Source organism: Tenrec ecaudatus, chromosome 12 (assembly GCF_050624435.1).
Source record: "Tenrec ecaudatus isolate mTenEca1 chromosome 12, mTenEca1.hap1, whole genome shotgun sequence".
In the NCBI taxonomy this organism is placed as follows: Eukaryota; Metazoa; Chordata; class Mammalia; order Afrosoricida; family Tenrecidae; genus Tenrec; species Tenrec ecaudatus.
The window spans coordinates 129,662,057-129,683,875 of NC_134541.1; the positions used below are offsets into that span (position 1 = coordinate 129,662,057).

The window sequence follows — 21,819 nt, forward strand, 5'->3', positions numbered from 1 at the left end:
CCCTCCAGGCCTTGTGTAGGGCCCTCCTTTGTCCACCTAACAACACAGACCCCACACCCTTCCTTCCTCCACCTTCCCCCCAGCCTGAGCCTGGAGCAGTGGTCTGCAGTTCGGGAGGCAGCCTTCGCTCAGTCCGAGAATCCTGGGAGCAGGAGGTAGCTGGCAGCTGGCCAGGCACAGTGGAGGGGCCACTGCCCTTCCCTGCATCCTGTCTCCCCTGACCCACTCAAGCCGCCTCCAGCCAGTGGAGTTTTCCACAGGGGGCCGGGCTCCCCACTTGGCTTCCTCCAGACTTTCCCCCTGAACTTCCGCCTCTTACCCCGGCCTCTTCAGGGGAGGGGGCTGGCAGCTCCAGAGGTTGAAGGTTCGGACTACCCAGCGAGGTGGAAGGCTGGGGCCAGTCCCACCCAGTGTGCTCTGCCCAAACCTTTTTGTGCCAGGCTCCAAGTGGGCTTGTCTAGCTACCCTTGCATACTGTTCATTCCACAACCAGGACCAGCCCAGATCGTGGGGTAGGGACAGAGGGAAGGCGAGGGAGGTACCTGAGGAGCAGGAGCACTGGAGTAGCCTGCCACAGCGAAGGGGGGAGGGCGTCCCACTCGCAGCAAGTGCTCCCGCCAGCTCAGTGACACCCAACAGGCCTGGGTGGAGTGGCTCCTCAGACACAGCCTAGCTCCCACTTGCCAGAGGGCAGGGGTGGCCGGGGCTCTGGCCTTGGGCTTCTTGGCAGGAAATAAGGCCAGTCAGATTCGGACAGGTGTTCCGAGGTTTCTAATCCATCACAGTTAATGGAGCTGGTGACAGCTCTTGATAACAGCTTGTTAGGGCGATAAGCCCCTGAGCCGGCTCTGGGCTTGGGATGTATCTCCATGCCAGCCCTTTGGCAGCAGGGCCGAGCTCCTTGCTGAGAATCAGATCAACCTGTCAAGGGGCAGATTAGAGTTCAAGTAGTCTCCCATGGCCCCCAGACCCAGGTTCCCAGTGGTCAGGCCGGTCAGATGTGCTGAGAGCTTTGATCTGTGGTCATGCTTCTTGGGACAACCCTTGAGCTAAGTGCTGCCCTCTAGTTTACAGAAGCAGAGGACAGCACAGTGGAGCTAGGGATGTGTGCCTACATTGCTGGCTGATACGTTGGCCCATGAGGGAGTCTCATCCAGACCCGGCTGATCGGTTTCTCCCACTCTCCATCCCTGCTCTTCCTGGCAGCTGCAGGTTTCCCCCCTGGCCCCCCCCTCACCCCCCCCCCCCAGAGTGAGGGCTTTGCATTCCTTGGCTGGCCATCTAGAGGGGACATGGTTCCCTCTCTCCACAAAGGCTGCAGTGGGGTTGGGGGCACGGCATGATAAGCGGGCCTGCCTGTGTTGTCTGTGTCTGTCTGCAGTTGGTGTCCCTCAGCGTCCCTCTTACTCCACTCTTGGGGGCCCCTGATGGAAGTTGAATCAGACATATGCTTCCTCTTGCTTTGAAATGCCTCCCGGGCCCCTCCATGCTGCGTATATCCGTTAAGTCACTCCCCGGTAAGTCATCTCCCCCCACCCTTGTGGGGCGGGGAGCCCGCCCCGGGTTGGCCCAGAAGCAGCAGGGGGGGGGAGGGAGTGGACTTTTGGCCGATGCATTTATTCCCTCCATCGCCCAGTCAACAGCTGCAGCTCCTGCGTGCAGGGCTCAGCGCACTCCTGGATCTACCAGGCAGCAGGGATCCGACGGGCAGGTGAAGCTGAGCCTGCAGCTGGACCAGCCCTGGTCCTCCCCAGCCTGCCTCAGCCAAAGACCCTTCCAATTGCCCCCCTGGGGGTTCTTTCCCTCCCATTCCCTGGGGCCTAGGTCCAGGCGCCCCTCAGGACCCTGCCTCCCACCATGTCGATGGCTGTAGAGACCTTTGGCTTCTTCCTGGGAGCGCTGGGGCTGCTGCTGCTGGGGGTGACCCTGCCACACAGCTCCTGGCGGGTGTCCACCGTGCATGGGAGCGTCATCACCACCAACACCATCTTCGAGAACCTCTGGCACAGCTGTGCTACGGACTCCTTGGGAGTCTACAACTGCTGGCAGTTCCCGTCCATGCTGGCCCTCTCTGGTACTGGGTTTGGAGGCTCGGCTCGGGGAGCAGAGGGGGGCAGGGAGGTTGGAAGGAGAGTGCCCTGGGGAAGATGGGCACTGCTCATGGCCAGACTTGGGTGCTCTGAGAGCCTGGGCAGAGATAGGGTGTGGGTGTGTTTGTGTGGGGGCGTGTTTCCTGGGTTTGGGGTTCTCAGTTCAGTGGGTTTTTCAAGGGAGGGCTAGAGCCTACAGCTCAGGACCAGACCCGGTCTCTCGGCTGCGTATAGCATACACTACTTCCTGCTGGCCCCCTGTCACTTCCCTAGGGGAGCGTGACCTCCGTGCTAGAGACCAAGAGGAGGTGGTCCTGTGTGTGCTCACTCCCCAACCCCTCCCATGGGGTCCTCCTGGGTCCCGCTTGCTCTCCTGGCATCATCCTATGGATGGCTGGTGCGAGAGGGGAACTGAGGTTAACACTGGGTATGAAACAGATCCCCCAAATTCTCTCCCAGAGGTTTAGGGGTCCTTGATGTATCCTATGCCCCTGCTAAGGCTCAAATCTAGGGGAGCAGCTCTTGCCACTGTCGGGTGTCTCACAAAGCAGGGGCTCGTACGTTCCCCCGTTTCTTCCATACCAAGTACCCCGCAAGTTCCACCACCCCCCCTGCCTTATACTCATGTGCAGAGGCTTCAGCAAGTTCCTGGGAAAATGGAATGAAAAGTAATGGGCTTTTCCCATGCAGTTTTAGACTTTTGTGCGCGCGCGCACGTGTGTGTGTGTGTGTGTGTGAAGTAGTTACTTAGTCATTTATATGAAAGTTTGAGTAGGACCTAGGCTGGAAGCCCCGTGTTGAGTGCCCAAAGGGACAGCCTCAGCATGCCCACCTCCCCCAGCCCCAACCCCAGCATAAGCTCAAGCATTGGACACCTCCTGCGTGCGGAGGAGACTTTGCTGAAGAGTCCATCCACCCAAGAGAAGCCCCACTTGGAAGTCCTGCCCTAGGCCTGAGAGAGGGCCTGGTGCACAGGGACACTAGAGGGGATGTGCAGAGGGCACAACTGCCCCTTCTTGGCGTCACCTGGGCTCTGGAGTCACGCTAGTTACACCCATGTCCGTGAGCGCATTGAGCACCCACAGCCACCCTGCTGCTGGGGGCAGTTGGAGCCCCCTGCTAGGCCATGCACCCTTCCCCCAGAAGCCGAGGTAGGAGACGGAGCTAGATTTGGGCTCCAGCCTGTGGGTGTCTGTCATTTCATCAGGTCCCACTGGCCACTCCCAGAGCAGCCTGGGAAGCCAGACTTGGTCTCTGGCCCTGGTGTAGGCGGCTGTGGGACTGGGTGGGAGGAGGCGGGAGCCCCAGAGGGAGTGACGGAGTGAGAAGGCGCTGCTGGGGAACTTTGGCCCTCCTCCTTCCTCCCTCCCACCCACTCCCCAAGTCTTCACATCTCTTGGCCTTTCCCCCTTGGCTCCCTGATGACACTGCCCCGCCCGCCTGCCCGGGAAAGGGGTACAAGGTCCTTGGGAGTTGTTGGCAGCTATGAAGGGCAGGAGATGGGGGAGGGGGCCAAAAAGGAGCCAAAGGCTCCTTTCAGCTTTACGAAAGGGGAAACTGAGGCCCTGAGACAACTGGACTAGTCTGATTTGGATTGGTTGGCCATGGGCCAGGAACCCCACCTCCAGATTAGAAATGCCCTGTGCCCTCTGGGGTAGGCCACCACTGCCCCCTCCTGGTGGCTCTTAGAAGGAGCCCGAATGGGAACCAGGTGCCCGCAGGAAGCGGGTGCGGTTTCTATCAGACACACAGAATGTGTCCACATGGTTCCACAGGGAAAGCGTGGTCCCAGGGGACATTCGCCAGTGTCTGGAAATGCACTCAGTGGTCGCCGCTGGGTGGGGTGGTTGCTCCTGGCATCTCGTGGTCAGAGATGCTGCTGCACCTTCCACACTGAGCTGGGCAGTGCCCCCAGCCCCTACCCCCATTCCTGCTAGGGCTGAGGCCGAGCGCTCTGTTAATGAAGGTCTAAGCAAAGGGCATCGGGCTGGGGGCGAGGCGAGTTCCTCGTGGGTTTCCTGGAGCAGGTGTGACTGCTGGGAACCCGAGAGGCTGGGGCGGGGCTGGGGGGCCTGACCGGATAGGGGAGGGGCAGGCTCTGGGGGAGGGGGGGTAGGCTGACGGTTGTGCCTCTGGCCCTCCCCAGGGTATATCCAGGCCTGCCGGGCGCTCATGATCACCGCCCTCCTCCTGGGCTTCCTGGGCCTCTTCCTGGGCATCATAGGGCTGCGCTGCACCAACCTCGGGAGCATGGGGCTCTCCCAGAAAGCCAGGATGGCGGCCATCGCAGGAGCCCTGCACCTACTGAGTGGTAACTGGCCTGCAGCAGACCTGAGAGCTCTGCCCCCCCCCCTGCCCCTCCCTGCCCACCCCTTCTTCACCAAGTCCCTGGGCTACAAGCTCATCCATCAGGGTGCATGGGTGAGACTTCAAAGAGGGTCAGACCCGGTCCCCCAGAACCTACTTTGCGGGGGGTGGTCATCCCGACAGGACAGGTGCATGCACACACACACACACACACACACACAAACACCGCCCGAGGGCTGGCCACCAGTTGGTCACCAGGCTTTTCGGTGCACACCATCTCACAGTCAGCCTGGCAGGTGGTATGGCCCAGTTCTGTAGGACCCCTCCCCCACTTGCTGAGCACCAAGGCCAGGCCTGCCGCTCAGGGGTCAGCCACTGCCGAGCCTGACGGTGCCAGGTGCTCTGGGCAGTGGGGCCGTGACGACTCCTGTGCTTTCAAGGATGGGGGGAATTGGAAGAGGCTACTGTGACCACAAGCCCAGTTGAAGGATGAGTAAGGCACAACCCTCCGGGAAAGACAAGGCTTTCTACTTCCATAGTTAAGCGTCTGGGAACCCCAGAGGCAGCTCTACTCTGTCCTGGGTCACACACTGAGTGGGCGTGAGCTTGATTTTAGAAGGCAGGTCAGGTGGCCTGGCGATTACAAGTCGGACTGCTAACCACAACATCAGCAGTTCAAAACCACCAGCCGCTCTGCAGGAGAAAGATGGGGCTCTCTACTTCCATAAAGAAGGACAGTCTCAGAACCCCAAAAGGGCTGTTCTAACCTGCCCTAGAGGGCGGAGTGAGAACTGGCTCGATGGCAGTGAGTTTAATGCTGGTTTTTGATGGAGGTCTGTCTAGGGCTAGTGAGGGGGAAGCTGTGGGCGCAGCCACGGAGGAGGGGGGAAATGGATCTGGAGGGAGGTCTAGGTTTCAGGGTAACCTTAGGGAATGGGAAGGCTTGGGAGCTGGGGAGAGGGAGTCAAAGTGCTGCTCATGAGCTTGGTGCCCGCCCACCTGCCCGCAGCAAGGTGTGCTAGTGCCTTCTCTCGCTTCCCCAGGTTTCTGCGGCATGGTGGCCATCTCCTGGTATGCCTCCAACATCACCCGGGAGTTTTTCGATTCTTTGTATCGTGGGACCAAGTGAGTGTGAGGCCCCTTGCCTGTCAAGACGGTGGGTGGGACTGGCCCCTGGGCCTCTAACTATACCACCCTTCCGCCTTCGCAGGTACGAGCTGGGCCCTGCCCTCTACCTGGGCTGGAGTGCTTCCCTGCTGTCCATCCTGGGCGGCATCTGCCTCTTCAGCAACTGTTGCTGTCCTCCGGAGGATGAGTCTGCCATCAGGTTCGGGAGTACGGGGGTGGGCAGGTGGTTGGGGGGTCGTGGGAGAGCCCTAGCTTCCCTCTGACAGAGCCCTTCTCCCGGACAGCGCCCGGCTGCCCTACAAGGCTGCCCCCCAGTCTGTGCTGCGGTCCAAGAGCCTCACTGCCCCCCTGCCCGCCAAGGACTCCGATGATGAGTGTGACAGCAGCTTTGGTCAATACGGGAAAAATGCCTACGTATAGGAGACCTGCTGGGTGGCCATTTCTCTCGCCGCGCCCTGCAAGAGAGCAGGTCCTCTGGGCCCTGGGTCTCAGCCCCGCCGCCTGTCCTCCCAGATAATGTGGGGGGACCAGAGCAGCTACACCCATGGCCCCGGGGCAGTCCCTGCACTGACTTGTTGGGACACTCCTCTGGCACCCTCCCAGGGTGGGGACCCGCCTGAGAGGTTACCTGGAAGCCCAAGGCAGAACTGCCCTTCAGCTACTGAACCTGGGAGCTGGGCCTCCCCACGTCTGTTTCTGTACAATTACATGTGGAAGTAAAGGTATATTGTGGGCCGTTCAGGAGGTGAGGATGACGTCAGGAGTCATCCCAGAGCAAACCCAGCCTGTCGCCCTCTCTGGGGAGGGTGGGGTCTCAGGCGGCGCGAGAGGCTGGGCTGTGGGTTACTTGGGGTCATATCAGAGGTGGAAGAACCAGCTCTGGGACCTGGGAGCAGTGGGGTTCTCAAGCCCCATGGCCCTCTCCGCCTACCTTCTCCGGTGGGCAGGCTCCTCACCTGGGCCTGAACGGACAAGTCCCTTGAAATTGTGTTTCTCAGGAACCAGATCAGGTGTTTCTGCAGGAAAGGTCCCAAGGACGCTGAGTGGCTCGATCCAGACTCTGGAGGTCTGTGTTCGAGGTGGTGCCGTTGAGGGGAGTGGGACAGGGGTGGGGGGAGTGCCGCTTCTTGACTCCCAGCTCAAATGTGGGTCTGGGTGACTTGCAGACTTGGCAGACCAGGATACTAAGAAGGGCCAGTATCCCTTCGAAATGGGACGTGAAGTCAAGGTCCCTTGAAAACAGGCTGGCATCCAATGGGGGAGGGGACATGGTGCTACCCCACCTTATGCTGATTAGCTCCACCCAGGTCTGCATGCCAGCTCTCAGGCACACCGGCCCCCGGCCCCCGAACTGCCGTTCCTGTCTGCACTCACCCACTTGCCAAATCCTGTTCTCCTTCCCCAAGGGTCTGCTTCACACCCATGACTCCTCTCCCTGCCCTGCGGCTGGCCCTGCGTCAGCCTTGTCCTGTCTTGCCAGGGCCCCCATGACGGGCAGGCATCCCCTCGCAGGTCACCCTGCCTTGGAGAACGCCCCATGACCTCAGACAAAATGTCCCAGAAATTAAGACCTGGACTACTGGTTGATGCCAGCCCACCTCTCTCCACACAAACCATGCCGCCCCCAGCAGGACAACTCCGTTATAGTCACCCAGGACCCCCACTGTGCTGCATCCAGGGGCACATGTACCTGCCCAGCTGCTCCGACATGGACACACAGTGATGGGAAAGGAGATAGATACCCCACCCCTTGGCCACACAGCTTTCACAAGGTGTTGGCTGCCCCACCCCACCCCCGGCCAAGCCCAGCGTTGGTGCGCAAGGGCCCACACAGGAACTGACCCTGGGAAGTGTGGTTTGGGCCATGTGATGTCCTGGGTCAGAACAGGAATGGCTTTCTCTCTCAAAAAGGTGACCCAAAACCAAACTCACAGCCATCAAGTCAATTCCGACTCAAGGTGACCTTACAGGACAGGGGAGAACTGCCCCTGGGGGTCCAAGATTGGAGCTCTTGACAGGAGCAGAAGGGCCTGCAGAGCACCTTGTGGATTTCAACAGCTGACCACTTCGCCGCCAGGGCTCCTCAGAAAGGAGACTGACACATGAAACAGTGTCACAATTTGGAGCAGGCAGGACAGCCCCTCTGCAGTGTTTCCCAAAGTGGGTGATGCCACCCCCAGGGGGGTGGGGAGGGCTGCCAAAGCCGAAAGCTACACTCTATCCTGGATGACTGGTGACAGAACCAAAGGTTTTTCATTGCCGGGGGCTTGTGGAGTCACTTTTTTCCTCTGAAAAGGGCGAGGTAGGTCAAACACATTTGGGAACCTATGCTCCGCAGGGCGACATGTACCCCTTACCGTGGAGGACAGAGGCCTATGACAACTACTGGTGCCGACCATGCTGTCTCAGAAACCCCCCCGAGACTCGGTGGCATCAGACAACTATTTATTATGCTCCCAGATCCTGGGGTGCAGGAATTCAGACCAGGCCCCCCAGAGATGGCTCATCTCTGCTCCGTGGTGTTTGAGGAAACTCAAGTGGCTCGCTGGCTGGGGCTAGCATCCTCGGGAGGCCTCTTCACTCGGGCGGCGGATGACCCAGGTGGGATGACCAGAAGGCTAGGCTAGTGGGGTTTCTCATCAGGGTGGGGAAGCTCAGGGGTCCGTGGATTCGAGGACCCCAGTAGCCAGGCCAGGGCTCCAGTGGCCTTTTGCTTTGGGATCCCGTCCTAAAGGCCACATCCTGTCTCTCTGCCCTTCTCCATGACCAGCTGAGAGCAGTGAGGCTCTGGAGATGGGAACAGAGACCTCACTTCCAGACAGAGGGCACACAAAGGACTGCGACCACGCCTTCGATCCCTCGACAGCTGTTCTTCACCGCCTCTTGCCCAGCCTGAGTGTTTAGAGAAAGGGAAAGTGGTTCCTACAAAAAAAAAAAACCCACAAAAAACCTGGCAGAATCCACACAGACTCCCAAAAAGGTTCTCAAAATCTTCAGTCACGGAAGGTGCCAGCTCTGATGTTTCTGCCTCCCAATTACGTCTTACCAAGGTCACTTATCTGACGTCAGACTTGCTCGGCTCTGTGCTCCCAGGAGCTCGCCCCCTAGTGCATTCAGAGACCAGATGGAGGCGTAGGGGCTCTTGGAGTGAGCAGGCCACTCGGAGCAGGCAGGCGTCTGCCCCTGGGTCCTAGCCCATCCGCTACTGGGCTGCCGAGTTCTACCCACAGCAGTCCTCCGTGGCAGAGACATGCAGAGAAGCGCAGTGACCTCAGCTGCCGGCACCAGGGACAAAGGCCTCCTCCTGAAGCTCATTCTGCACCCTTCTTCCCCAACCCTCCCGGACGGAAGGCTAGCCGTACATCGAAGATGCTCACAGGAACGAGAAAAACAAAAAGCTAAAGCACAAGGCCGACAGTAACAACCCTACAGGAAGATGCAGCCAACGGCGGCAGAGACATGGAGTGACTAGGAGAGGGGACACCTTCTTTCCCGGTCAAGGGCGCAGAGGACAGGAGACGAGCGCCACAGTGGGAGGACCGGCTGACAGGACTCAGCACTGAGTCAGTCAGGCAGCCAGGCGGCCTGACCCATCGCTCCCAAAACACCAGGCAGGCCTGCTCCTCCTCTGCACGGGAGACTTCCTGACTGCAGCCCCCGAGGGCTTGGCCACTTCCTGCTGAGCGGTCCCTGGGGCCAGGGCTGACCTCCCCGGTAGGTGAGACACAGGCTTGCTGTCGCAGTTCACCAGGAGCCCCTTCCCTGGCACGATGAAGCCCTGTCTGAAACCAAGACGAGGGTCATTGTCTCTGGGGAGACCAGGCCTACACGGTCCACTTCAGGCACCTACGGAGAGAGAGAGAGGGGACGCCCCAGATAAAGAGAGCAGTCTGCAGAGCATAGGCAGGGCAGTGGGCCTGGCCCGGGGGCGGCCCCACGCTCACCTGGTCTCCTGGTGGGTGCCCAGACAGCGCACGGTACAGTAGCGGGCACCACAGCTGACGCAGGTGTATGGGGACGGGAAGCCACAGACTGCACAGAAGGGGCGCTGCGGCCGGGAGGGGGGGCCCGCACAGGCGGTCAGGTAGTTGGGGCCCTCGGCCACACTCAGGTTCTGCAGAAATAAGGAGGGGCAGGCTCCGTGGAGTCCTCCTGTAGGCACAACAACACCCCACGGGGGGGGGGGAGAAACTCGGGCCCCAGGTCATCCCTTGGCGAGGGGAGCTGGGGCGAGTGTTCTCTCAGCTCCTACCTGCTCCTCCAACAGGGCCTGGAAGTTTTTTCGGAAACGAAGTTTAAAGTGATCGCCTCGAGTTTTCTTCTTTTTCTTTCCTGGAGGTCAAGAGCAAGAGGTCGTCGGGCGATTTCCCACGTCAAGAAAGACGCCACTCCTGTGTCTTGTCACCCATCACCCCCTCCCACCCCTGAGACACCCAGGGTCCTCCTTCTCCCATCCTCTGCCCTTGCCCCCCTCACTGTCCCTCCCACCCCCGGCTCTCAAACCCCAGCCAGGCACTGCCTCAGAAGTCCCAGGGCGGCAGTTTGATGTCAGGGACCGCAGGGCTCTTCCCTGTAGGCTCTATAGCAGCGGTTCTCAACCTGTGGGTTGCAGACCCCTTTGGGGGTCGAACGACCCTTTCACAGGGGTCGCCTAAGACCATGTTTCCAATGGTCGTAGGAACAGAAACACCGCTCCTCTGTCCAACTGCACGTGCGGGTCCGCCCACATGCAGACATGCCCACCTACGGGTCGCCACCACAGCAGGAACTGTATTCAAGGGCGGTAGGATTAGGAAGGTTGAGAACCGCTTCTCTACAGGCAAGGGGCGGGGCAGAAGCTGGCTCACAGAAGGGCCTTCCATGGGCGCAGCCAGGAGGGGCTCCTGAGCTGTCTGCTTCCCAGCCAGACAGAACCTCACCCTTCCTTCCAGCCTTCCCCCCCACCCTCCTGGCCGCCTCACCGGTGTCAGTATCGTCGTCAAACTGAGGCAGCCTCTTGCCGAGCTGGGGAAGTCCTGCGTGGGGGTCGTCTTGGAAGTTGTCATTCTCCAAAGCCTCGAGCTGCCTGTTGATGCGGCGCTGCCTGGCTGCTCGGTCCAGCACCCGTCTCTGCCCAGGGTCCTGTGAGCGAACTAAATGGGGCAGGACATGAAGCATTTTGAGTCCGGGACAGTGTAGTGGGCAGGGGACACAGAGCAGGTGGAAGCTGGCGGCCGTGGCTCTGGGTAGTGAGTGGAAGCTACCCAGGGCCTGGGTCTGCTCACCAGGCCCTTGGCCATGTCCTTTTCCCTTCCCAGATAAGACTACTGTTTCAGCCACTCACAACCAGCTCCTAGCCTTCTGGCCCAGAGCCAGCCAATGAAAGGCTTCCTTGAGACTTCTCGCGGCTAGCAGAAACCAATCACCAATCGTGTAGGTAACTTTACATTCAGGATTTCAAGGGGACCTTTTTAAAAATAAAAGCCATTTTACTGTGACTTGGGTGAAAGTTTATAGAGCAGATTGGATTCCAATGAACAATCCTTACACATTTCGATGTGACACTCATCAGCCCTTGGGCCCCCCTCCCCACATCTTTCTGGCTTCTTGTACCCTCCTTTCCTGGCCCTTCAGGGCGTCCAGGTGGCGTAGCTGTTTTGTGCTGGGCTGCTAACTTTGGCAGTTCCCAACCACCGGCCACTCCTCTGGAGAAAGACAGGGCTTTCTACTCCCGCCAACGGTTACAACTTGGGACACTCACAGGGGCAGTTCTGTCCCACAGGTGTATGGTGGCCTGGCTCCATGGCAGGGAGTGTGGCTTGGTTTGGCTAGTCTATCCCTTCCTGTCTTCGGAGCTTGATCCCTGGGCAAACGCTGCCCTTTGAGCTCCTGAGGGTGGTGGTTCTAGGGCGTACTATCTCCCTGCCGGGACTGTTCACCTTATCACTCCAAAAATTCCCTGCCATGGAGTCAATTCTGACTCACAGCAACCCGACAGGACAGGGCAGAACTGCCCTGTGGACTTCCGAGATGGCAGTAGACCGGCTCCTCCAAGACTGGTGGTTTCAAACCGCTGACCCTGGGACTAGAAGCCCAACAAGTAATCCGCTACGCCACTGGGATCCTAGTCCCCTAATAGGCCGATTGTTTGGCTGCAAGCCGAGCCACGGGGGTACGTTACAGGGTCACCCACAGCCAACAAGTGATCCCAACTGGGAGCCACGCTACAGGGCACAGACTTGCTCTCTAGGGTCTCTGAGGCTGTGACCCTTTATGGGTGCAGACTGCCACCTCATTCCCTCCGGAGCTGCGGTGGATTCGAACTGCTGACCTTAGGGTTAGCAGCCCAATGCGGACCTATGTAACCCACTATGCCACCAGGGCTCCTCGTTTAAAGGGGGACTACAGGCCCTAGTGACACAGTGGTTTTGCGTTGGGCTTTTACCCACAAGGTCTATAGTTCAAAACCACTAGCTGATGATAATTTACAATTGATCATGGGGTCAGGAGGGTGGGAAGGAGGGTAAGAAGAGAAGCTGAGACGATGAAACATACAACTTTCCTCTAGTTCTTTAATGCTGCCTCCCAACGCCCCCAGCCCCCCAACATCATGACCTCAATTCTACTTTAAAAATCTGGCTAGACCAGAGGATGTACACTGGTACAGATAGGAACTGGAAACACAGGGAATGCAGGACAGATGATCCCTTCAGGACCAGTGCAGAGAGTGGCGATACCGGGAGGGTAGAGGGAGGGTGGGTTGGAAAGGGGGAACCGATCACAAGGATCTACATATACCCCCTCCCTGGGGGATGGACAACAGAAAAGTGGGTGAAGGTAGACAGTGTAAGATATGACAAAATAATAATTTATGAATTATGAAGGGTTCATGAAGGAGGGTAGAGGGAGGGGGAAATGAGCTGATATTAAGGGCTCAAGTAGAAAACAAATGTTTTGAGAATAATGTCAAAAAATGTACAAATGTGCTTGACACAATGGATGCATGCATGGATTGTGATAAGAATTGTACGAGGCCCCAATAAAATGATTTAAAAAAAAAAGAGTTACTGTCTGTGGTAGTTACCTAATTGGGTGTCAATTTGGGACTTGAGAGGATGAAGAGTAAAGGGGTGGAGTCTAGTCTGTCAATTGGGTCATATAGCCAGTGAAGCCTCCGTGTGGACATGGCCTCCCCCCCCAAAGATTCTGGGAACTGCTGTTTTTCCTCCTTGGAGCCTGGAGACACTCTATCTCGATGCTGACTCCCTGAGAGATGCTCTACTGACAAGACACATGGCCCTATGCTGACAGACCATGTGCCCGGGGAACTGGAGAAGCCACGTGGAGAGCCCTGCCAGTGCTGAGATGCTTACAAAGCCATTGGACCCACAAGATTTCCCACCCACTGGCCTGTAATATTCCTGCATTCAGCATCATTACATGTGTTGTGTGAGTCTGAAGAGGACTTTAGATTGGTATCGGGCATATGGGCTAATTTCGGACCTATGGACTTGATCTGGACTGGGCCAGGATGTGTTCTCAATATTCACTGCTCTTGTATATAAAGCTCTTTCTTATACACATATGAGTGTGTCTATGATTTGCTTCTCTAGTCTACCCAGACTACCATACTGACTCAGAAACCCACAGGGCAGTTCTTCTCTGCCCTGTAGGTCACTCTGCTCGGAATCGACTGGTGGCAGTGAGTTTGTAAGGGTCATGGTCTTGGGAGTTTCACCCGGGCCCTTCGTACACTTGGCGTTCACACTCAACAGATCTCCTACCGTGCCTGAAGCAGGGCTCCCCGTCGTGTAGAGACAGGGATCTTCAGCACCACGGCCCCCAGCATGAGTACTTGTTCTCCAGGTGGACCCAGCCCGAGCCCCTCTGCTCAGCCTAGCCCTTCACCACGGAGCTCATCCTTTCCCTCTTGCATCTCCAAGCCCCTCCCCAATGGTCAGAAAACCCCGCTAGGCTCTTGTGTCCACCCAAGAGTGCTCTTCCTGAGGTTCACTGCTGCACCTCCCTCCAGTCCTTAACCCCAAGGGACCATCCAGGGTAGACCACATGCACGCCGGAGTGCTCCCTGTACCCCCACCCCCTCACCCCCCACCCTTGCTCCACCAACAGGTCGCCAGGCTCTCTTCCCCTGGCGTCGTCTCCCATGGTGGCTGCCCTCCTTGCCTCAAAGAAGCAGGCTGTCCCTCCTCTTTCTGTCTGTGCCGTCGGCCTGGAGGTTCTGATCCACTCACTGGGCTCCAGCCATCACTGTGTGCGAGGACTCCAAGTCAGATGCTCCCCACCCAGACCCTGCGCTGTGTGCCAGAACCGCCTGTTCCCCTGCCAGCGCTGACCGTGAGGCCGGGGAGCATCTACCCATTGGGGCTGCTCCTCATCCTGGACCCTCTCTCTGCGAACGTGACCGTCTCCACGGACCTCTGAACAAGAGCCCGGTGAGTCCTGACACCTCTGTTCTCATTCCCACCTAGGCTGTCCACCAGGTGCCAATCATAATGATAAGCCCAGTGATGATGACAACTCCCTGCCTGCCATGGAGTCGATGCCCACTCTCACCAGCCTCTGAGAACAGGGCGTAACGGCCCAGTGCAAATCCCTGCCCCACCGTGGCTCCTGGGCACTTGACACAAGTTCTCTCTTGGGTGTGCCTGCCCCAGACACTAAAGGCAGCAGAAGCAGGTGCCATCACTTCCGGTGCTGGGCACTATCCTAAGCCTTTACAAACCAACCCAAGCTCACTGGCACGGAGTCGATGCCGCCGACTCGTAGTGACAAGGCAGGGCGGAAGTGCCCCGTTTGTTTCCGCAACTGAAGCTGTTTGTGGGAGCAGAAAGCCTTGTCTTTCTCCGAGGAGGCTGGTGCTTTCAGACTGCAGACTTGGGGGCTCCCAGCCCAGTGTGTCACCGCTCCACCACAGGCGCTCCTACTACGCCCAGCAAGTCCATTAAATCATTTAGTCCTACGAAAGAGGAAACTCCCAAACTTCCTGCCACCAAGTCGACTCCGCCTCACCGAAGCAACAGGGGAGGTTTTACTATCCTCAGGCTACTGCAGGTCCTGCCCGCAAACTTGCCTCAAGTCCACACAGCTGGTAAACAGCTTGGCCAGAATTAGCACCCAGAACTGCCCTAGAACCAAAAGCCACTCCCCATCTCTGTCTTGCCCACCCTGCCCCCTTCCCTTCCATCTCCATGCCAGGCGGGGAGGGAACTACTGTATATACTCGTGTATAAGCCGAGTTTTTCAGCACAAAAAATGTGCTGAAGATCTGGGGTTCAGCTTATATATGGGTCAGTGGTACCCCAGCGAGGTATAACATCTCGCTGGGGCCCCCTGGAGGCAATGGACGAGCACCCATTATCTCGAGGGTGATTGCCGTTTCTCTGTTGTTCATTCAAAGACTTACTGACACTGCAGGGCTTTGAATGTTTGTTTACTCACATCTAACCAATCAGAGCCATCCTATGACGTGTATCTTTGAATAAGCCTTTTAAAGACTGTGTGCGAAGGATGTGTCATGAATGGATGTCATCTGGTCAAGCCCGACTAACAAAAGGAGGAAACCTCATGAAGCCTGACAGAGTTAATGCAAAGTGGGGTTGAGATGCATGGGAAGACATTCCAGAAGACGTGGTGTGACGTGCCTCCCAGAAATGTAGTATTAGTAATGCTATGAATGGCAGGGGAGAATGCGCTTTGTAAGAAAATGACAGCATTGATGGTGATGGCGGCGAACTCAGTGAGGACAGCGTCTATGATGACCTCACACCAGCAGAAGCTCTGCATGGGCTACGGATGATGATGAGGAATCCAGTTTTAAAGGATTGTAATTCTTTACATTTTAGCTTGGTTGCTGATTGAGCTCAGGGAATAGTACTCTTAAGGCATCATTGTTGATACCATATTGTTTTTGTTGAACCTATTTTCCACTTACTATGCTGGTTTACTAATGTTAAATGACTTGTCCTTTTACTTATGTTTTTTATTTAAAATAAATATTTAAATACATTATCCCACTGATGTCTCAATATTTAGTAATTTTATTTTCATTAGCTTTGATTATTGAAACTCACCAATAGCTTTTGCATTTTCCACCCTAGGCTTATACTCGAGTCAATCAGTTGTTCTGGTTTCCCAGGTAATGATTAGGTACCCTAGCTTATACTCGGGTTGGCTTCTATTTGAGTATATACGGTAGGTTCTGGGGGGATCCAAAATAGGGTGTGCAGTCTAGGGAGAGGAAACAAACGGTGAAGCAGACACATCCAGGCCCGCAGAGGAGCTCCCGGGAGGAAACACAGCCACTGTCCCTGAGTCCATTCTGATTCTCAGGGACCCGATGGGCAGAGTAGAACGTCCCCTGTGGGTTTCGGAGGCTATGGAATCTTGTCAAGAGCAGAAAGTCTCATCTTTCTCCTGAGGAACTGCAGGTAGGGTGGAACTGCTGACCTTGTGGTGAGCGGCCCAACACGCAACCCACTACGCCGTGCAAAGGGCTGTGCAGCGCTCGACAGAAACGCCGCCCCTGGCCTTGGGGTGGTCAGCAAGGATTTCCTAGAGGAAGGGAAGACTAGGGCGAAGGCTGCCTGCTGAGGAGGCACTAGTCTGGGAAGAGGAGAGGCCCGGCCGGGCCTCCCCACACTGAGAAATCAGTCTTTGAGTCTCTACGGGCGTTGGGGTGGGGGCTTTCATAAGGTGAGTGATGGAGACCCCCTGACTGCCTACTCGACAGCTCCTAGCCCCAGCTGAACTACATCGTGGCCGATCATCACCCGTGGTGGCTCAGATTTAAGCGTAGATTAAAACTGCTCAGGGGACCTCTCAGCGGCTCAGTCACATCAGGCACATTTCAAGTCCTGCCCAGCCAGCTATCCCCAGAAGCCACCACACTGCCCAGAGACAAGGCCTTTCCCCGACCCCTAGGCTTTCTGGCTCTTCCTCAGCCAAGTCTGAACCCCAGGGGTTGCTTCCTGAGTAACGTGCTCCTTCCTGGTTGTCTGCATGAGATTCCCACTGCAGAGGCCCACATGTCACCTCCCCCCACCAGGCACCTCCATGTAGGAGGCATCTGCTGATCAAGGTGTTTATTTATGGGTCACCAATGAATCCCCTGTGCCTCTGTCTTTGCAGACAAAAGCATTGCAAAATGACTGTTATTTGTGACCTGGCTGCTAAAAGCATTGAGAGATAACTCAGTTATTAAGATCTCTTTTAAGATTCTTTTGAATCTTGCATATCCGTGTGATTGTCTTAGAACTTAGTGCTTTTATTATTCTAAGGTTAAGAAAGTGTGATTAGTTAAGTAACATTTGCATAGATAAGAGTTTAGGATGAAGCCATAGCTGGTTAACAAGTAAATGTGGTGAAGAAAGCTGATGGTACCTGCCTATCAAAAGAGATAGTGTCTGGGGTCTTAAAGGCTTGAAGATAAACAAGCGGCCATCTTGCTCAGAAGCAATAAAGCCCACATGGAAGAAGCACACCAGCCTGTGCGATCACTAGGTGCCAAAGGGACCAGGTATAGGCATCATGCAAAAAAAAATATATATATATATATATATATATATATATATATATATATCATAGTGAATGAAGGGGGAAGTGCAGAGTGGAGACCCAAAGCCCATTTGTCAGCCACTGGAGATCCCCTCATAGAGGGGTTTAGGAGAGGAGATGGGTCAGTCAGGGTGCGATGTAGTAACGATGAAGAACACAGCTTTCCCCCAGATCCTGGATGCTTCCTCCCCCCAACTACCATGATCTGAATTCTACCTTGCAGGACTGGATAGGGCAGAGGTTGTACACTGGTGCATATGGGAGCTGGAGGCACAGGGAATCCAGGGCAGATGATACCTTCAGGACCAAGGGTGTGAGGGGCGATACTGGGAGAGTAGAAGGTGAGTGGGTTGGAAAGGGAGAACTGATTACAAGGATCCACATGTGACCTCCTCCCTGGGAGACGGATGGCAGAGAAGGGGTTGAAGGGAGACTCCAGATAGGGCAAGATATGACAAAATAACAATCTATAAATTATCAAGGGCTCATGAGGGAGGGGGGAGCGGGAAGGGAGGGGGGAAAAAAAGAGGACCTGATGCAAAGGGCTTAAGTGGAGAGCGAATGCTTTGAAAATGATTAGGGCAAATAAGGTAAGGATGTGCTTTATACAATTGATGTAAGTATATGTATGGATTGTGATAAGAGTTGTATGAGCCCCTAATAAAATGTAAAAAAAAAAGTTTAGGAATGTTTTTTAAGTTCTTTGATGTTTGTTTTATAACCATGTAAGAAGAGTATAAAAACCAAGCTTCGAATATACTCCAGACTTCAGTCCATCAGACTGTCATACTCCCAATCCCATGCTTTGTACATATCTCTTTTCCTTTCATCCGCACACCTCATTTCGAACCCAGCTTGATGCGCGATAGCTGGTCTAATCCCCCGTACCTCCATCAGCGAGAATGGACCTAGATGTTCAGGCCAGAATGCGACACGTGACACAGCAAGAAGTGTGTGTGTGCACCTGCCTCTCTTCATGGAACTACTTACAACAGCAGAGGGACGCAAACTGCCCAAGGCCCGTCCACGTATGGACTGTGGGCCTCAGCAAGAAGGAGCGCCGAGAGCATGCTGCAAATCGGGAGGGCGCGATTCTGTGCAGAATCCGCCCAGCACACACACAGACAGACCAGAGAGCTCCCTTGCAGGAATGGGCATGACCGGGTAAAATCTGTAACCCAGGCTCCCTGCCATCGAGGCAGTTTTGGCCCGTAGCATCCATAGAGCACCGAGTGGGACTGTCTCAGTGGGTTTTCCAAATGGTAACCCACCCACCCCTCTTTTTTCCCCCTAATAAAGGGGAAACCGAATAACGTTCCCAGACGCAAATGTATATGGGAGCAGACAGCCGGGAGGGTCTGAACCGACACCAAATGTTTACCCCCACGGTGCCACCAGGGCTCAGAGAGAGACAGAAGACAGTTACTACTGGGGTGACAGAAAATGGGTTGATGGGCATGCAGACTGACAAAGGCAAACAAAGTCACGAGCACGCACACGAGAAAAAAGAACCAATTGACTGCCATGGCACTGACCATTCAACACAGCAACAATGTATAAATACACAGGTATACAATGATGCATTACATATACTTGAGCCATATGAGCCCACATCCATCCATCCATGCATGCATATATACCCACAGAGAGATTGTTTTTTGGTTGCTACTGTTTCAAAACTGTATCTGCCATAGCAGTGACTAAGACGTGGTAGAGCAGTAGCTAAAAGTATTCGACTGCTAGTCAAGGGTCAGCGGTTCAAATGCACCAGCCACTTCTCAGCAGCAGGGGGATGTGGCAGTGTGGCAGTCTGTTATGAAGACTTCAGCCTTGGGAACCCCCCCGGGGGGGGGATTCTAGTCTTTCCTACAGAACCGACTTCATGGCAGTGGGTCTGCATGTTTATACATGGACATGACTGGCTGCATGGAAACCCCATGTCCAACAGCACAAAGCATTGCCCGGTCCTGCGCCATCCTGACATTCGAGCTTGAGTCCCTTGCATGGATTTCACATGTATACCATAAAACACACAGGAGACACCATTGCAAATACAGCTCGAACGCAATCAAATTTCCCACAGGATTGGATTTCTGGGTTCAAAGGACTGGGACCAGGTGTCCCACGCCATCCTGGACAAGTGGCACACTAAGTTCATCGAGTGATGGTCTATATCCTAGTCTGCCAAGTCGTGCCTGGGCTCTTACAAGCTTGCAAGCAGCCATGTAAGATACAACTACTGTACCAGCTTGTCCAGACACATGGGAAAGAAGGAAAACTGGGCCTCAAAGAAGAAATTCGTCTCCGGCACAGTCTGCATGAGCCACGAAAAACAGTATGGTGCCAGGCACCCAATGCTGGCCATTGCAAGCAGGGCCCCAACAGACAGACTCTGACAGAGTGAGACACTACAGAGATGCTCACATGACTAAACAAAGCTGTACAGTCTGTGCCTGGGGGGGTCCCCCAGAATGACTGACCTGGGGTACTCCTTAAGCATTTAACCCAAAATGGCCCAAGGTCACATGTACCTAAGTAACAGATGGGCTTATAAAAGGACTATTTGCCATGAGTAATCTCCTTAAAAATCGCCTCTATGAGGCCACACAGCCCATTACTTTCAACACAGATGAGAATCTAACAAGCAGGAAAACTAGATTCACGGACATGGAGCCCTGACCAGGGAACACAGGTATACCTCAAAGATACCTCTGCTGCAAAGGGAGTCACACAAAGTTTTGGGGGTTTCCTGCTGTGTATAAAAGTTACATTTGCTCTATACTAAGCTGTTGGTTGGCAAGGTTGCATAAAAATGGGTCCGCTAAACATAAGGTTTCGAGTTCTAACTCACCAGCTACTCTGGTTAAAAGATGAGGATACTGGCTGTGGTGAAGATTTACAGGCCCAGAAGCCCTCTATAATAGGGGTTGTTGTTCCTAAATGCACACCCCCCCCCCAATTTCATGATCCAAATTCAACCTTACAAATCTGGCTAGACCAGAGGATGTACACTGGTACAAATAGGAACTAGAAACACAGGGAATCCAGGACAGATGAACCTTTCAGGACCAATGGTGAGAGTGGCGATATCTGGAGGGTGAAAGGAGGGTGGGGTAGAAAGGGAGAACCAATTACAAGGATTTACATATAACCTCCTCCCTGGGGGATGGACAACAGAAAAGTGCGTGAAGGGAGACACTGGACAGTATAAGATATAATAAAATAATAATAATTTATAAGTTATCAAGGGTTCATAAGGGAGGGGGGAGAGAGGAGGGAGGAGGGAGGGGAAAATGAGATGATACCAAGGGCTCAAGTTGAAAGCAAATGTTTTGAGAACGATGATGGCAACAAATGTTTAAATGTGCTTGACACAAAGGATGTATGGTGGATTGTGTTAAGACTTGTACGAGCCCCCAATAAAATGATTAAATAAAAACAAAACATGGGTTGTGGGGGGTGGGAGACGATGAGTCAGAATTGACTCAATAGCTATTGGGTTTATTAAGTGTAGTCTAATAGCAGAATTACCAAACGGGGAGACAGGGACACAAAGTGACAATATGCTGCTCAAGAAAAATGTGCCACTAGACCTGTGTAGACCTTGCCACATGCCTTCAATTCGTTTTGTTTTTTAAAAAGGAAAAGTAAAAACTAAACAAACCACTTCCAGGACATGCAGTTATCTGCGAAGAGCAGAAGGGAAGCCTGTCATGAGAACGTGGACGCGCTCTGAGGAAGGTAACCAGTGCTATTGACACTTTGTGTCCAAGTCGTTGAATGGAAACCTGACTAGTTTCCTACATCTTCACTGAAAAAAAATTTTTTTTAAGTGGGAGGAGAGGTGGGAGTTTCCTTCGCTGTTCCCCTTTGCAGAAGGTGAGCTGGGCTCCCCCACGCATCCAGGTCCTGGGCTCCCTCCTACACGGTTCTGGGTGCTAAGGATTCCGGCCCATTTGCAGCAGGTCCCGGCACGCGGCTCGGAGCGGCTACCAACGAGACGGGATGGGGGGGCTGCTCCCAATAACTGAGTGATTGAAAATAAAACAAAACCGTGACATGGGAGGTGAAGGTGGGCTGAACCGCCCGGGGCTCTCACCTACCCGAAGTTTTCTTCTCCACCATGGTCACAAAGTAGCCGCCGGAAGAGCCTGCTGCGCACGCGCACTAGGCGGAAGGCGAGGGTCGGGGCACCTTCACTTCCGCCGCCGGCGGCGCCGCGTGTTTCCAGGCTCGAACGGAAGAGGGCCTGCAACACGTAGCGTTCCCTTGGAGACCGGAAAGCTTTCCGCATTTCATAGGGGGCAATGTCACTTCCGGCCGTGGTTTGCTGATGTGCGAAACTCACTGCCGCGAACCAAAGCTGACTCATAGTGACCCTCTGTGGGTTCGTGCGAGTCGAAAGCCCAGCCTTTCGCCCGCGGAGCTGCTGGTGGTTTTGAACCGCCGACCACGCAGTGCTCAGCCCAACGCGTAACCACACTACTACCTACAGGGCTCTTGTGTGCAGGGCTGGGGGGGCGGGGGGAGGGCTTCAAACAGTTGGTGGGAAAATGAAATTAAAAGTGAATGGACCTTTTGGAAGCCGCTTTAACGATTGCGGAAGCCCAGACGTGGGTGCTCTTCAAAGAGGTGGTGTCGGTGGTCTTGGGTGAAACGTGTTTCCTGGGTCCTTCTGGTGATGCCCTGAGCCCCTCCCCGGGCGGGGGCGGTGCCGGGCCAGACTTCCCAAAGGCAGTGG

At 55.2% G+C, this 21,819-nt stretch overlaps 2 protein-coding genes across 2 annotated transcripts; one reads left to right on the plus strand and one right to left on the minus strand.

Moving 5' to 3' along the window:
- Window positions 1-81: 81 nt before the first annotated feature.
- Window positions 82-6,486, plus strand: CLDN15 (claudin 15). The gene is made up of 5 exons (XM_075564916.1): window positions 82-2,074; window positions 4,237-4,401; window positions 5,441-5,522; window positions 5,608-5,724; window positions 5,810-6,486. Exons 1-5 carry the CDS (start codon window positions 1,858-1,860, stop codon window positions 5,943-5,945), a joined length of 717 nt encoding a protein of 238 aa, XP_075421031.1. The 5' UTR covers window positions 82-1,857; the 3' UTR covers window positions 5,946-6,486.
- Window positions 6,487-7,932: 1,446 nt separating this feature from the next.
- On the minus strand, window positions 7,933-21,806 carry ZNHIT1 (zinc finger HIT-type containing 1). Its single transcript, XM_075564921.1, has 6 exons — window positions 21,654-21,806; window positions 21,182-21,327; window positions 10,487-10,657; window positions 9,778-9,857; window positions 9,470-9,639; window positions 7,933-9,371 (listed from the first exon to the last, which is right to left on the minus strand). Exons 2-6 carry the CDS (start codon window positions 21,201-21,203, stop codon window positions 9,350-9,352), a joined length of 465 nt encoding a protein of 154 aa, XP_075421036.1. The 5' UTR covers window positions 21,204-21,327; window positions 21,654-21,806; the 3' UTR covers window positions 7,933-9,349.
- Between the last annotated feature and the right edge of the window lie 13 nt (window positions 21,807-21,819).

Bases quoted from the DNA above. Each gene is read 5' to 3' on its own strand.
- ZNHIT1 (XM_075564921.1), bottom strand. From the start codon at position 21,203: ATGGTGGAGAAGAAAACTTCGG. The intron at 10,658-21,181 runs GTAGGTGAGAGC...TGCCCCATTTAG, and splicing joins GGTGGAGAAGAAAACTTCGG to TTCGCTCACAGGACCCTGGG. The intron at 9,858-10,486 runs GTGAGGCGGCCA...CTTGACCTCCAG, and splicing joins TGACGACGATACTGACACCG to GAAAGAAAAAGAAGAAAACT.
- CLDN15 (XM_075564916.1), top strand. From the start codon at position 1,858: ATGTCGATGGCTGTAGAGACCTTTGGCTTCTTCCTGGGAGCGCTGGGG. The intron at 2,075-4,236 runs GTACTGGGTTTG...GGCCCTCCCCAG, and splicing joins GTCCATGCTGGCCCTCTCTG to GGTATATCCAGGCCTGCCGG. The intron at 5,725-5,809 runs GTTCGGGAGTAC...TCTCCCGGACAG, and splicing joins GAGGATGAGTCTGCCATCAG to CGCCCGGCTGCCCTACAAGG.